Source organism: Staurois parvus, unplaced genomic scaffold (genome assembly GCF_062004578.1).
Source record: "Staurois parvus isolate SC_StPar_1 unplaced genomic scaffold, SC_StPar_1.0 ptg000210l, whole genome shotgun sequence".
NCBI lineage: Eukaryota > Metazoa > Chordata > Amphibia > Anura > Ranidae > Staurois > Staurois parvus.
This window is the reverse complement of record NW_028318006.1, coordinates 2972798-2990408: the sequence shown is the minus strand read 5'-3', so window position 1 is coordinate 2990408 and position 17611 is coordinate 2972798. Positions and strand designations below refer to the sequence as shown.

At 37.9% G+C, this 17611-nt stretch overlaps 1 protein-coding gene across 1 annotated transcript in view; it reads right to left on the bottom strand.

Moving 5' to 3' along the window:
- HMCN1 (hemicentin 1) overlaps window positions 1–17611 on the bottom strand; it is a 468291-nt gene that overhangs the window by 135802 nt on the left and 314878 nt on the right. Inside the window, exons 72-75 of the mRNA XM_089678830.1 lie at window positions 10214–10355; window positions 9986–10130; window positions 2252–2379; window positions 591–747 (exon numbers count right to left, since the gene is read on the bottom strand). Of these exons, the coding sequence (XP_089534956.1) occupies window positions 591–747; window positions 2252–2379; window positions 9986–10130; window positions 10214–10355 (572 nt within the window). The remainder of the gene's footprint in view (window positions 1–590; window positions 748–2251; window positions 2380–9985; window positions 10131–10213; window positions 10356–17611) is intronic.

The following is a 17611-nucleotide window of genomic DNA, read 5'->3' as shown; positions in this document are numbered from 1 at the left end:
TCTCTAAAATACTCATCCATCCATCAGATTTATACAAGAAATAGAAGCAGAGAATCCAACATAGTGTTAAACCTTCCACAGAGACTATTAAAAATGGTAAAACACTCAAATATAAAAAGATCGCAATGGCATGTACTGTATATACAAACAATTCTTTCAGTAAAGAAGATGGCCTCCAGCAGACTTCTGGTTATGCAATGACATCACAGCAGGCTCATCTTATAATTTTTTTACATTGGGATTTTTCATTTGTGATTTTCTGATAATTTTGTAATTTTATGTCATTTTGTATATGGTTACTTATGCATGTTCACACTGTCATTTGATAAAACGCAGCACATTTTTTACACCGTATGCCAAAGTATGCAGTTCACGTTTTTTCTAACATTATCCAATAGATAAAAAGTGTTATTTTCTAACTCTGGCGCCCTTCATCAAATACTAAATTTTTGGATAAAGACCTGCCAAAAATGTGCCACAACAGATGAAACCAGGAAAAGGGTAATATTTTGTAAAGGTGCTATACGTAGCTCCTCCACCATTTTACACATGTCTATATTATAATATGATCTTCTCACTCTGCAACATACCTGTAAATGTTCTGATTCATATCTGTGTTAATTAACAATCCATTTTTCCTCCATTCCACTCTTGGTTTAGGGTTACCTGTAACTTCACATTTCAGTGTTTTTTGATTATTCACTATAGTGGTAATATTTGTTTGGCCAGGGTTTATCAGTGGTGGATCTGTAAAACATTTGCAGGAAAACATCTTAATAAATGTATATTAAATTGTTGTCTGTAAATATTGAAAAACTTTGCTATCACCAAGCAGGTGAGCAAGAACTTAGATTTTTCTGTAGTTCTGCAGGGCTTTTGAAAATAAGGTAAGTTTTATGGTTACGCTTCCCAACACTATATGCACATAAATAAATTTGAGATTGGTATATTATAATACTGAAAAGTGCTTAATTTAAATTAAACCATTTTGGATTTTACTCTGGTTAAGGTCCTAGTTAGTTTCTATAGAAGGTGTTTTCATCTAAATCTACATATGTTTTTTGTACTTGTATATACAGAAATTTATTTCAGAACAGCTTTGCTTTCCATGCAAGCCAATGTGAACTCAAAGCAACTCAGAAATAGCTAAAAATAATTCAGAACCTTGTAAGGTTATATGACCTGCTTCTTATTTAAGCTGGCCATTGATGAGTTGTTTTAATTTTGAACAGATTTCTCCATCCACACAAGTGAGTTGAGTGCAGGTATTCCCCTGGAGAGACATTGTATTCTGACAGTGGGGCTCTCTGCTGTCAAAACACATTGATCGACATTCAAATTTTAAAACAGTCAAATATGAATAACTTCTGTTGAACGGGGACAGCTACATATGGATCGAAATGAGTCCAGTTCCTAGTTAACTGGCCAAATTTTGATACCTCTATGGTCAGCTTTATGGGCAAGCCACCTAAAGAATTTTCCTTTCTTCCTGCCTCTTCCTCTTGATTCGCTGTCGGACTGTCACACACTCTTCTGAATAGAAGCTTTGTGACTTTTTTATTTGAAATATTATGATATATTCCAAAGTAAAAAGTACTATATTATAGAAACAGAAAAGTACATCATTTCTTGTTTGTTCTGTGTTATTATGACTGCACTAGCAACCTTGCCTAAAAACAGCCTGGACTGGATATAAAAAGAAGTTTGGGCATTAGTAAGATAAAATTAAAAATAATTGGGCATTAGTAAGATAAAATTAAAAATAAACCAAACATAAAGGGAAATGTGTAACACAAGGTTGCTACAAACCAATATGTGCTACCATCATTTGGCCAGGGGCCAGGGGATCCTGTAACTGAAAACCAATTAGTTTTCTTAAGCCAGTGATAGCTTTTTTAGTATTGCTATGTTCACTTAGCACTACAGCCTTGATTGCACTTAGTACATATTAATAAAGATTTACCTGCTCTAGTTCTTAAAATATAAACAAAAAACACCTTCATCTGAGATGCAAAGATCAAACCTCCCCTGAGGCCAATTTTAAAATACACATAGTCTATGGAAAAGGCAACACTACCTGATTTGTGCATAAATTCTGTTCAGACTATGACAACTGCAAAACATTTTCCAGCACCATATTCAAATTCTCAATAAAATTAGTTTCATATAATGAATATTAGTATTGTTCTTTGTTCAGTATACGTTTACTTCTGAAATAAAGCCATTCCTTACAATCCCATATCATACATACCGTAAACCAAAAGCTCAATCTGTTTCTGGGTAGATCCAGCTGCATTAGCTGCAAGGCAGGTGTACAGACCAGAGTCTGTAACACTGGCTGATGAAAAATAAACTGTGCCAGATTCCATAACAGTGTATCTGAAATAGATACAATCAGTTAACATTATAGATACAATCTATATACAGTCAGGTCCATAAATATTGGGACATCGACACAATTCTAACCTTTTTGGCTCTATACACCACCTCAATGGATTTGAAATGAAATGAACAAGTTGTGCTTTAACTGCAGACTGTCAGCTTTAATTTGAGGGTATTTACATCCAAATCAGGTGAACGGTGTAGGAATTACAACAGTTTGCATATGTGCCTCCCACTTGTTAAGGGAAAAAAAGTAATGGGACAGAATAATAATCATAAATCAAACTTTTACTTTTTAATACTTGGTTGCAAATCCTTTGCAGTCAATTACAACCTGAAGTCTGGAACGCATAGACATCACCAGACGCTGGGTTTCATCCCTGGTGATCCTCTGCCAGGCCTCTACTGCAACTGTCTTCAGTTCCTGCTTGTTCTTGGAGCATTTTCCCTTCAGTTTTGTCTTCAGCAAGTGAAATGCATGCTCAATCGGATTCAGGTCAGGTGATTGACTTGGCCATTGCATAACATTCCACTTCTTTCCCTTAAAAAAACTCTTTGGTTGCTTTTGCAGTATGCTTTGGGTCATTGTCCATCTGCACTGTGAAGTGACGTCTAATGAGTTCTGAAGCATTTGGCTGAATATGAGCAGATAATATTGCCCGAAACACTTCAGAATTCATCCTGCTGCTTTTGTCAGCAGTCACATCATCAATAAATACAAGAGAACCAGTTCCATTGGCAGCCATACATGCCCACGCCATGACACTGCCACCACCATGCTTCACTGATAAGGTGGTATGCTTAGGATCATGAGCTGTACCTTTCCTTCTCCATACTCTTCTCTTCCCATCACTCTGGTACAAGTTGATCTTGGTCTCATCTGTCCATAGGATGTTGTTCCAGAATTGTGAAGGCTTTTTTAGATGTTGTTTGGCAAACTCTAATCTGGCCTTCTTGATTTTGAGGCTCACCAATGGATTACATCTTGTGGTGAACCCTCTGTATTCACTTTGGTAAAGTCTTCTCTTGATTGTTGACTTTGACACACATACACCTGCCTCCTGGAGAGTGTTCTTGATCTGGCTAACTGTTGTGAAGGGTGTTTTCTTCACCAGGGAAAGAATTCTTTGGTCATCCACCACAGTTGTTTTCCGTGGTCTTCCGGGTCTTTTGGTGTTGCTGAGTTCACCGGTGCATTCCTTCTTTTTAAGAATGTTCCAAACAGTTGTTTTGGCCATGCCTAATGTTTTTGCTATCTCTCTGATGGGTTTGGGGTTTTTTTTCAGCCTAATGATGGCTTGCTTCACTGATAGTGACAGCTCTTTGGATCTCATCTTGAGAGTTGACAGCAACAGATTCCAAATGCAAATAGCACACTTGAAATGAACTCTGGACCTTTTATCTGCTCATTGTAAGTGGGATAATGAGGGAATAACACACACCTGGCCATGGAACAGCTGAGAAGCCAATTGTCCCATTACTTTTGGTCCCTTAACAAGTGGGAGGCACATATGCAAACTGTTGTAAATCCTACACCGTTCACCTGATTTGGATGTAAATACACTCAAATTAAAGCTAACAGTCTGCAGTTAAAGCACATCTTGTTCGTTTCATTTCAAATCCATTGTGGTGGTGTATAGAGCCAAAAATGTTAGAATTGTGTCAATGTCCCAATATTTATGGACCTGACTGTAAATCTATATCAACCAATTATAACATTAAATAGATACAATCAGATAGCCATTTATTTCAGCAGAATTTATTGCCTATTTAAATATTACTCCTTAGTAAAATAAAATTAACAAAATATGTAATTTCCATTCTCAGTGAACGATGCCCTAGAGCAGTGGTTCTCAACCTGTGGGTCGTGACCACTTTGGGGGGCGAACGACCCTTTCACAGGGGTCATCTAAGACCAAGACATACTTCCGATGTGTAAAGAGCAGCTGCTGTGTAGAAAGCAGCCGCTCTGTAGAAAGCAGCTACTGTGTAGAAAGCAGCTACTCTGGTGAAAGCAGCTACTGTGTTGAAAGCAGCAGTATTGGAGGTAAAACGACACTTCATGAATTATAATTACTGGGTAAATAATTTTATGGTTGGGGGGTCACCACAACATGAGGAACTGTATAAAAGGGCCGCGACATTAGACAGGTTGAGAACCACTGCCCTAGAGTAAAAGTAATAGATCTTAAAGAAAGTTCATGCACCAAGCAGATCACATCACTCTATACAATATGGTATATTCATAAATACCATACAGCACATTCAGTTATTCATACTGACTTGGCACCCTAATAATATCACTGTAAGTGCATAGCCCCAGCCATCTCTCTTCTAGAGCCAAAAATGGTGAAACAAACTTGGGAACTTCCCAGCAACCCCCCACACATGTATTGTGTTGTGTATTGTGTTCTCACCACTTCATGATGATTCACAGAGGTCATCACAGAGGACAATCTCCAAATACGGAAAGTTGTTTTGCGCAGTAAGAGCTGTGAAAATGTGGAATAGATTCTCTCAAGAGTTGTTTCTGGCCAGCTCAGTAGATTGCTTTAAAAAAGGCGTGGATTATTTTCTAAATGCACATAATATAACTGGATACTAACATTTATAGGTAAAGTTGAGTTATCTGATTGCCTCCTGGGGGAACAGGAAGGGATTTCTTCTTCTGGGGAAGATTGGATTGTGCTTTGCTGGGGGGGGGGCATTTTTCTGGATCAACTGTGGGAATAGGATAGTGTATATAGGATTGTACGCATTTTTTTTCCTTTTATTGGTTGAACTAGGTAGACTTTTGTCTTTTTCAACCAGACTAACTATATACCTATGTAACTAAGTTTCAGATCCATACCCACTCCTTAGTCTGTGCTGTGTGTTATTTTAAGTAACTAATGTATGTACATTTAAACATTTGTTAAAAGACATCTATGGAGGTACGGCATTGCTTTCTCTTTTCTCTTCAACTTTTAGAAGTGTAGGTGTCACAAAACCAGATCTCCATGGAAGGCACATCTATTATGCCTTGCAGGTGGGATGATGAGAGGAGGGGTCCTGTATTGTTTCTATGCACAATGTTCAGTGGAGAGCATTCTATGCAATTTAAAAATTGGGATGCAAGTAAAGGAACTTCTGCATTATTGTTATAAACTCACCAGCCACTTTATTAGATACACCTGCTCATTAGCTTGGTAACACAAATTGCTAATCAGCCAATAACATGGTAGCAACTCAATGCATTTAGGCATCTAGACTTGGTGAAAACGACTTGCTGAAGTTCAAACCGAGCATCAGAAAGGTGAAAAAAAGGGATTTAAGTGCCTTTGAACATGGCATGGTTGTTGGTGCCAGGCGGAGTGATCTGAGTATTTAAAAAACTGCTGTTCTACTGGAATTTTCACACACAACAATCTCTAGGGTTTACAGATAGTGATCTGAAAAAGATAAAAAAAATCCAGTGAACAGCAGTTGGGTGGACAAAAATGCCTTGTTGATGTCAGAGTTCAGATGAGAATGGCCATCCCTTTATGACTACAGTGTACCCATCTTCTGATGGCTACTTCCAGCAGGATAATTTCAACACCTTGTTGAATCTATGCCACAAAGAATTAGGCAGTTCTGAAGGCAAAAGGGGGTCCAACCCAGTTCTAGCAAGGTGTACCTAATAAAATAGCTGTGAGTGTACACTGAGCATGATAAAAGTTAATGCTATTTAGCCTTTAGCAGCTGGGAAGATAACAGATTTTCTATATACAGAGTTGATGTATTATTGTCATACCTGCAAACATTTTCTCCCTCATTCTTGTATTTCTCCCAGTTGTCTGCAGCAGTTTCCATTTGTTTTGCCTGGCAGTGATATGTACCAGGCAATGCCATTCATCCTCATAAAAAAACATATCTAACCTCTATTATCCTCATACCACTATGATAATATTCTCCCACCTTTGCACTGCTTAAAACACAGACAGTCTCTGTCTGGACTTATGGCAACTTGCATTTTAGCATCAACTTGTTTTTCAGGTTTATCAGTAGCAAGATACCTGACCTACATGATACTTATCTTACTTTAGTCTTGTTTTAATAGTCTATGTTTCCAAACAGTGATACAAATTCAAATGAAACTATAATAGAGTGCAAATATCCAAAGAAGATGGTCAGAGATAGTGGGCATGATACTGGTCAAAGACTGAGATCATAGAGGTGATGATTGTGACAACATTAAAAAATACAAGGAGAATGTTGGCAGTGTGGAGCAAGTGACTCAGCATCAGATAGCGTTATAGTCAGCTAGCGCCCCTCTCAGACAGTGTCAGATTGCCCACCACTACATCAGTCATCACGTTTAACCCTTTAATTGCCAGGAACATGCTTACATACACAATAAACCTTCATTGCTAGTATAGTGTCTCAAAGGAGCAATATCTTTGATCAGATCAGAACTATACCATAATTCACAATAGTATACTGTTCTAAAAAATGCAATGTTAGCAGGATCAGCCCCAGCACCTGCCAGCACCTGCGTTTAGTCCCTCTGCTTAACCCCCCCTTCTCCCCCAGCAAGTGCAGTGTCAGTAGGTCATTGTCACTTGATTCATTGCACACAAAACTACAGGATTAGCAAGATCAGTACTGATCTCTGCTAGCACTAGCAGGTAAATTTTTTTGTAGCTGTTTAAGCAGTCCCTGACAGCCAGGGGCTCTTTTTCCTGTGAGTCGGACTAGGTACCAAAACAAGAGCGAAGGGGAAGCCTCACTGACAGAATCAGGCTTGGAATTCTAACCTATAGAGAGTAGCGGCACCCTGACAGATAGCACAGACAATGGAGTACTAACTAAGGTCAGGCACACTCGACCCTGTTCCCAGGTTGCTGAGGTGTTACAATTGCATGATGATTTTCATATGCAGCAGCGTGCCAGTTCTAGTGCCACTCTAACTTTTGGTGATCTGCCGAGCACCAGCAGCCTAGCACATCGTGGTCTTTTACATACCAGCAGGCAGTATCACTTGGTGACGTGGTGAGTTCCATAAGTGAAGTACAAACTGGTGCAGTGGCTAGCACAAGTAGTGTCCTGCAGTCACCAAGAATTGGAACACAGACCCGTAGAAGCCATAGTGCCCTTCTGGATGTGCTTGCAAATCCTGTTTGGTGGTCCACAAATTCTGCAGCAACCCGGAATTCAGGTGGAAACAGCAAATGTAACTACTCCCCTTGATTTTTTGGAGCTGTTTTTATGGAAGATCTGTATGGATTAGTTTCCCATAAAGCCAGACGATGATCCAAAAATGTCAGTATATTTATTTTAATTGGTTCTGTACAACGCTTTTGTCATTTACAAAGCAACTGGACAAAGTGGATCCTTCCTAAAATTCCAGGAAGACATCATCACAGCGCTTTTCTATCCAGAAGGTGCTGTTGCCCAAACTCCCAACCCAAACATGGAATTAGACATTAGAAATTTGCAGATGTCTATACTCCCCAGCAAAATATATGCGTTGATAAGTCCTTCATTAATTTTTCTGGCCGCCTTGCATTTAAACAATTTCTCCCCGGCAAGCGTGCCAGATATGGGGTCAAAATGTATAAGAGCTCGAAGAGGGCAACAGATTATACATCTAATTTTTGGATTTACGTGGATCCCCTGGAGCCCCCGGATGCCCAGACTACATGAGAAGCACTGGCAAGATACTTTGAAACTTGGTGTCACCCTTTATGCATATGGGTTACCACTTATACATGCACAATTTTTATACAAGATGATGATACATGATGAACTGCTGGCAGTGAAGTGGAAGGATAAATGGGATGTTTTTGTCCTGTCTTCCATTCACATAGACTCGACCATCCAAATTTACATGGCAGAAGGTGTTGAGAACTGGGTCATTTGGGGGTGTTTGTACTGCCCTGGCATTTTAAGAAATGTGATAGGCAGTCAGAAAGTAAAAGCTGTGTAAATTCCAGTATCCATACCATAGCTTGTAGACACTATAACTTTCACACAAACCAATTGATATACACTTATTGGGATTTTTTTTTACTAAAGACATGTAGCAAAATACATTTTGTCCTAAATTTATGGCAAACTGTGAGTTTATTGGATAGTTTTTATAACAGAAATGAGAAAAAAGTTTTTTTCAAAATATTAGTTTTTTTTTTATATAGCGCAAAAAATAAAAAACCCAGGAGCATTGCATGACCGCGCAATTGTCAGTTAAACTAGCACAGCACTGTATAGCAAAAAAATGGTGTAAATTCCAGTATCTATACCATAGTTTATAGACGCTATAACTTTCACATAAACCAGTAAATATACACTTATTGGAATTTTGTTTACCAAAGACATGTAGCAAAATACATTTTGGCCTAAAGTTATGAAGACATTTTAGTTAATTGGATGCATTTTATAACAGAAATGAGAAAATATTAGGTTTTTTTTTAATTAAATTTTTGGTATTTTTTTGTTTATAGTGCAAAAATAAAAAACCCAGGGGTGATCAAATACCACCAAAAGAAAGCTCTATTTATGGTAAAAACAATGACATAAATATTATTTATGTACAGCATTGCATGACCGTGCAATTTTCAGTTAAACTAGCACAGCACTGTATAGCAAAAAATGGCGTAAATTCCAGTATCTATACCATAGTTTATAGACGCTATAACTTTCACATAAACCAGTTAATATACACTTACTGGGATTTTGTTTACCAAAGACATGTAGCAAAATACATTTTGGCCTAAATTTATGACATTTTAGTTAATTGGATGCATTTTATAATAGAAATGAGAAAATATTAGGTTTTTATTTTAATTAAATTTTTGGTATTTTTTTTTGTTTATAGCGCAAAAAATAAAAAACCCAGAGGTGATCAAATACCACCAAAAAAAAGCTCTATTTGTAGGGAAAAAATTACATAAATGTAATTTATGGGCAGTATTGCATGACCACGTAATTGTCAGTTAAACTATTACAGCGCCTAATAGCAATAAATGGTGTAAATTCCAGTATCTATAGCATAGTTTGTAGACGCTGTAACTCTCACATAAACCATTTAATATACACATATTGGGATTTTTTTTTACCAAAGACATTGCCTAAATTTATGATGAAATTTGAGTTAATTGGATATTTTTTATAACAGAAATTATAAAATATTGTTTGTTTTCAAAATTTTCGGTATTTTTTTGTTTATAGCACAAAAATAAAAAACCCAGTGGTGATAAAATACCACCAAAAGAAAGCTCTATTTGTGTGAAAAAAAAGGACATTTGGGTACAGCAGTGCATGATCGCGCTGAATAGCAAAAAATGGCCTGGTCAAGAAGGGGGGTAAATCTTCCGAAGGGAAAGTGGTTAAAGTGGCACCAGCCCAGGGCAAATACCTCTTTGCCCAGTCTGTTCCTATAGTTACCTTCATCTCCAAAGATTTACAGTAAATTAACCACCTTTCATCCCTGATATACATTTGCACCTGCATTTTATATCCCAGATATCACACAAGAGTCATCATTTTAGTCTTCTTTGTTTTGTATTTTTCATTTTTCCTATCCTAATTATATATTTTTCACCTTTTTTGGCTTTTTAAAATAAAAAAAAAATCATCTTACCTCACATTGTTCTCATGGAGAATAGCTCCATTTTTCCTCCAGGATATGCGCGGCAATGGGACTCCAGCAGCCTTGCACTCCAAATTAGCAGGATTGTTGACAAAAGTTGTAACTAAAATTGGTCCATCTTTTATTGTTGGAGGAACTGTTAACCAAAAACAGTGTATTATTGTTGAGTTCTAGAAATGGAAACTAAAAATTAATACTATAGTCAAGAATAAGTATTACCATATATATTAAGGATGAACTCTCTGGTAGTTTTTCCGGCAATGTTTCTAGCAATACAGATATAGTGTCCAGCATCTTCCACCTCTGCACTATTGATATGAACAAATCGTCCATCAGATTCAATGCGTATTCTAACGTTGGGCTAAAAAAAGTGGAGAAATATACACAAATGTATATAATGATTTAAACATAGTCTTTCTTCAAGCAGGCAAGTAAATTATATTTGTATATTAAATACTGTAGCTATATTTGTAAAATAAATATTGTACACTATCTGTATATTGTTTTACTAAGGATTGTGTTTCATAGCAGGTTAATTATCCAGTTATAATAAATAGGAGCTTGTTTACATGGCAATTATGTCACCTATCTCACCCCAGTAATGATTCGTATGAAAGACAAAGAAAGTTGTATGGTTGTATAGGAATGCACTGAGAACTGTAGCTCTAATGCAAACATCTGATTTATGTGCCAGTGATGGACAGCGGAGAGGTTTGTATATGTAGATTGTTTATTTATTAATTGATTGATTGATTGATTTTTAATTTAATCCAGTCTCACTGTTTTTCTGAAAGTATTACGGCCTCCTTTGCACTTGGATTGAGGCCCATAGACTGTGAATTGGCCATTTGTTCATGCTGCTGGAGCTTACAGGTGATGTGTGGAGGCAGTCTATGTAATTATATGAGCATGCAGCAACACAGCTAGGTGCCCTAATGTGAAAGGGGTACAGGTGTGAGAGCATACTGTCTAAATTCAGGGCTGCTCACCCACTCCAACATGCTTGTCACATTAGGATGACCAACTATGTCTGTACAGCTGCTGTGTCCGGATAGACTTGCATAGGCTGCCTGCATGCAGCACATGGCAGCTTCAGATGCATAAATAACCAACCATCCATGGATATAGGGCCTAAAGATTTTATTAAATGCTTAGTTACTTTACCCATTCAGACAAAATCAAGGCTACATTTTCATTCCAATTATATTGTTTTTTGGACATCCTTAAAAAAATAATGTTTACATACATTCATACAGTACATACATATATTTTTGCCTTCAGAGCACAAATACATTTAGAATAGAAATGGATATGAGGTGCTATATTCCAAAAAAAGGCAAGGTCCATAAATGATAATTGCTTTAATAACAATTGTCGCAAAGCTGAGCAATTCACACCAAGCATAATAAAAATGCTCAGTAGATCCACACATATAGGAACATATTGGGATAATAAGTATGCATATCTTACTTGTAAAAGTTTAATTTAAAGTGAAACTAAACCCTCCAATTTGCATACAAAATGAACTATAAATCTACTCATTATTTGCCACATATTGCTCTAGACTCAACCCTCAAATTGGAGAAGTTGATTTGATGTATCACATGACATGTGGATAACATTGTCAGTAAAAATCATTTTTTGATTGCACAAAACATCAGAAATCTCACTAACTTGCATATTACAATTTTTTATATATATGATAACTAGCAATTTGCCGGTTTTTATAAAAATATGATAAAAGCCATATGATTTTCTTTCAGCTGTTCTGTTCCTAGCTATCCAAGTTATTTATTTAATTCTTTGAAGTCATACATACTGGTACCTAAGAGAATTGGTGATAATGATAATGGGGCAATCTACTGGGGTCTGTAATAAGAAAAAATTAAGCACCTTGCTTTAAAGAATTTAAACAAATTATTTAAAGAATTACTTTTGCATCCTGCCCCATAGATACAAAATTTATTGCGAGGAAATCTTTCAAAAGTAGTAAAAGTCCCCTCTTGAATGCCCATCACTGAAACACGTGCACCAAATAAAAACTGTATTTAAATATAAAAGGTGAGGCTATAACAATAGCAATTAAATGAGTTGTGTGGTACATTTATATTGGGGGATCACCACCCCATAAAAGGCAGGAAAAAATGTAACAAGTAAGGAAAAGGGGCCCACCAATATCTATATGTACCTATTAGAAAACCAACTACATAGTCATAAATTTAATATAAAAAAAAGCTCAATCGTATTTATTAGTAATTCAATTCAAAAAATGAAACTCATATATTATATAGATTCATTACACACAGAGTAATATATTTCAAGCATTTCTTTCTGTTAATGTTGATGATTATGGCTTACAGCTAGTGAAAACCCAAAATTCAGTATCTCAGAAAATTAGAATACATAAGACCAATAAAAAAGGATTTTTAATGCAGAAAAGTTGTCTTACTGAAAGGTATGTTCATGTACAGTATAGTATGCGCTCAATATTTGTTCCTGGCTCCTTTTGCATGAAATACTGTATCGATGCGGCGTGGCATGGAAGCAATCAGCCTGTGGCACTGCTGAGGTGTTATGGAAGCCCAGGTTGCTTTGATAGCGGCCTTCAGGTCTTCTGCATTGTTGGGTCTGGTGTCTCTCATCTTCCTCTTGACAATACCCCACAGATTCTCTATGGGGTTAAAGTCAGGCAAGTTTGCTGGCCAGTCAAGTACAGTGATGCCATGATCATTAAATCAGGTATTGGTACTTTTGGCAGTGTGAGCAAGTGCCAAGTTCTGCTGGAAACTGAAATCAGCATCTCCATAAAGCTGGTCAGCAGAGGGAAGCATGAAGTGCTCTAGAATTTCCTGGTAGATGGCTGCGCTGACTTTGGACTTGATAAAACACAGTGGACCAACCCCAGCAGATAACATGGCTCCCCAAATCATCACTGACTCTGGAAACTTCATACTGGACCTCATGCAACTTGGATTCTGTGCCTCTCTACCCTTCCTCCAGACCCTGGAGTCTTGATTTTACTTTCATCTGAAAAGAGGACTTTGGACCACTGAGCAACAGTCCAGTCCTTTTTCTCCTTAGCCTAGGAAAGATGCTCAGAAAGATGTTTATGGTGGATCTTGAAGCACTGACACCAGCCATAGTCCACTCCCCCAAATTCTTGAATGGCCTTTGCTTAACAATCCTCTCAAGGCTGCGGTTATCCCTGTTGCTTGTACACCTTTTTCTACCACACTTTTTCCTTCCACTCAACTTCCCATTAATATGCTTGGATACAGCACTCTGTGAACAGCTAGCTTCTTTAGCAATGACCTTTTGTGACTTACCCTCCTTATGGAGGGTGTCAATGACTGTCTTCTGGACAACTGTCAAGTCAGCAGTCTTCCCCATAATCGTGTAACCTACTGAGCCAGACTGAGAGACCATTTAAAGGCTCAGGAAACCTTTACAGGTGTTTTGAGTTAATTAGCTGATAAAAGTTCTAATTTTCTGAGATACTGAATTTTGGGTTTTCACTAGCTGTAAGCCCTAGTCATAAAAATTAAAATAAAGAAATGCATGACTATATCACTCTGTGTGTAATTAATCTATATAGTAAATGAGTTTCACTGTTTGAATTGAATTAGTGGAATAAATTACGTTTTTGATGGTATTCTAATTTATTGAGATGCACCTGTATACATATATACAGATCAATGTTTTTACTGGCCTTGGTAGAAAGGTGGTAAGATGATGAATCAGCACAAAAAAAATATAATAATATCAAAAATATAACTCATCCCACAATGGAAACTTACAAAAACATGTGGATAGGGCCAAGATACAGTCCAGGCTGTGGGGAGGCATGAAAAGGAGACCTTAGATGACAGGGGACAAACCAAATTCTCAGACCCTCTAGAACGAAACAGAATTAATCCAAATTAACTAAAAACATATGCTCCAGTGGCAACTCCCAACCATTTAAATATATGCCACTTGGACCAGTGCTATAAATTCATACCATACTTACTCAAGTGCAGGGAACAGTAAATTCAGCTGTTCTGAGCCCAGCAACAACCAAATTGATGGTCTCATAATATATTTCCTCACATCCTCAAATAATGAGAGGGAATTAGATGAAACACAGGCCAGGTGCCAATATAATAGATCTAATTCAATATTCCAAGATGGAAACCTAAAGAGCCAAATAGGGCAACATTTTGTGGAATGACATGCTTATAAAGTAGATTTTCTACAGTTCTTCACTTTGGCGAGAATGCACCCCCACGTTTGTGGGGGTGATTTTGAGCAGTGAATACTGCAAATGAAGGCAAAGTGGATTTACAAGCTGGGTGCCACGACCCCTCCTGGATTAAATGACTCCATTAGCTTTGCTCCATTTCTGACAGAGACATGATTGGCTGAGTTAAGCCAATGGTGTCCCTGTTTTTCCCTACATGGGTATAATATTAATCTATATGAGGTATTGGGATCCTGGCACTTTGTTATTTTACTATTGAGTTTGGAATTTAATTTACATTGTGAGCTCTGAGGATTGTGGGAGAGGGAAATCAACATTATTCAACAACATTTTTTATGGCATTTTGCTTTGTTTTGATTGATTGGTTTTCATATAATTTGGTTATTATGTTATGTTGTTAGATAGGGCAACCAAGGTATAATGTCTCTGTTTGGGCTATGTCCCCTTTGGGAAAAATAAGTGGGCTGCCTGCTGGATAACATGCCTTTTCTTTTTTGGACAATGTGTGGATATGAGTCCTTTTGATTAGTTGACTTCGGCCTTTTGTGTGGATTCCTGAGACTGGAAGGCCGCTGCTCCTTGTGTCACCATGGCGCCGTTGTGTGCATCATTTCACCATTACATATTTGCGTCATGAAGTAATTGCACACATGCACAATGACGTCATCTCTGGCACAGCGGACAGTTTGGAAAGTGGACCACCTGAGGTACAGGGTCCAAGGTCAAATAATGAGGTAGTTTGGCATTTTCCTTATTTGGGAAGTGGCTTATAGACTTTATGGATATCACATGTGAGGGAGCCTCCCCATTGGGGAGAGGACTACCCTGGTCCCTACCTCTTTGTGAAGATGTGGTATTTTTACTGGATCACACATGGAGTGAAGGTGTGTATAGGTGGATCCTCAGGAGGTCCAGAGAAAATAAGATGGATTGGTAGATCAGACCTCCTTCTCTTAACTCCTGACAGCACACATGTGAGGATACTGGGTGTTCAAAGTGAGTTTTATGATCAATGGTAGGTTAAACAGGCCAGACTGGTAAATTATACTATTATTGATATGTGATGGTTTGCTAATCGGCCCTTCCTGCGTTGTGTTGATTTTGTAGAGGAGACAAGATACATCTAAGGTATACCTAGTTGCTTGCAATATTAGAATACATTTTTCATATTGGCATATGGTCTGTGGTTCATCTAACTTCTCATAGGTAATGCAGGGGTGAAATTTTCCCCTAAAAGAAAGTTTCATATGGAACCATGCAGTTAAAAAAAAGTGGCTCTAATGAAAATGTAATATATGCATAACACAAGTAATACACAGGTTGACCAACCACCACCAAAACATTAAAACAACAACATTGTCTAGTCACCCAAGTAGCTGCTCACTCGACCACCAACAAACATACATGGGAATTGATGGATGTAAGATGAAAGATATAAGATATCACAGAGGATATTGTGGCAATGAACATAGCATCACAGAATGTCGTGATCACTGGAATAATGCTTATAGGCTGTGAACAAAAGTTAAAAAAAAAGTTAACAAAAGTCATATGAAGCCCATCAGGATTACAGGCATGTAAGTAAAATTCATGTACAGTGCCCAGATAGATAGTTCACTCATATCATAACAGATCATATGGCTTGGTAATAGGCATGGGTCCCATAATATGGAGGATAATGAGTATATTTGATTCCCGTAATGGTGTATAGACAGACATACCTTGCAGTCTGGTCTTCACCATTATCTGAAGGTACTGTCCATCTGTGAATGTGTGTAATGAGGTGATTGGGTGACATCCAGTGGTTAAGGAGGGTATAGCTACACCACTGGGTATAACTTGTCTCCAGTTATAGTCCCCGCCTATCCCTGCAGAAGCCCAAGCACATTGGGTGACACATGTTGGATTGCACGCCCTCACGTACGTGCCATGCGTCACGTCACCATGCACAGTGGCTGCATTCCACCGACCTCCATCATGTTCATGGGCATACAGCACCCTTAGTCCCTCATCTACAGTGAATCATCCATACTGCCAGCGCTGTACATGATACAGGAACGCATTCCCACGCCACCTGGCGGAGCTGTCATGACACAACTTTATGGACTGCTGGAGCAGATGGCCATTGAATGACATAAGGGAGGATGAGATGCTAATGATGACATGTTTATTGATGGTGATTTTGTCTCACATTACATGTGTAGGGTCACAGAGTTAACTGCACTCCTATAAATGGCTTCAAGTAAATTTATTTTATCAGAGTCCTTTGTGGGGACCCATGCCTATTACCAAGCCATATAATCTGCCATGATATGAGTGAACTATCTATCTGGGCACTGCATGTGAATTTTACTCATATGCCTGTAATCCTTATGGGCGTCATATGATTTTTGTTAACTTTTGTTCACAGCCGATAGGCATTATTCCAGTGATCACTGCGTTCTCTGATGCTATGTTCATTGCCACAATATCCTCTGAGATCTTTTATATCTCAGATTTCATCTTAAATCCATCGATTCCCATGTATGTTTGTTGGTGGTCGAGTGAGCAGCTGCTTGGGTGACTAGACAATATTGTCTTTTTAATTTTTAGTTAAGTGTTGGTGGTGGTTTCTCAACCTGCGTGTTACTTGTGTTACGCATATATAATATTTTCATTAAAGCCATTTTTTTAATAAGCTGCATGGTCCCATATGAAACTTTCTTTTAGGGGAATCATCAACCCCTGTATTACCTATGTGCTGTTTTTAAGTTTTGGTGACCACACCCAATATTGCATTTATTTATTTTGGGTGGAGTCAGCAATCATCTGGCAGCCTATGTATATATGCAGGATTATTTATATTTATTAACTTTCCATGCATGGGCTATAGATGCTCTTGGTGTACCCTTTTTAATAGTTTGACATTCATCTAACTTATCCCCTTCATCTGAAGATACACATGTGGGCACTGGTTGTTCGAATTGAGAACCTTGTGATGACTGGTAGGTTAAACAGGCCACACTGGTAAACTATACTGTTATGTGTATGTGCTAGTTTGTTACTTGACCCCTTTTATGTTGTGTTGATCTTTTAAAGGGAATAGACACAACAGCTAAATGGTTAGCACTTCCACCTGGCAGTACTAGGGTCCTTGGTTCAAATCCCAACCACAGCACCACCTTCCTGGAGTTTGCATGTTCTCCCTGTGCCTGTGTGGGTTTTCTTGTACACTTTTAAGACATGCTGGTAGGTTAATTGGATCCTGTCTGGCCCTAGTATGTGTATGAATGTGAGTTAGGTACCTTAGATTGTATGCCCCTTGAGGGTTAGGGACTGATGTGAATGTACAATATATATGTAAAGCGCTGCGTAAATTGACAGCACTATACAAGTAC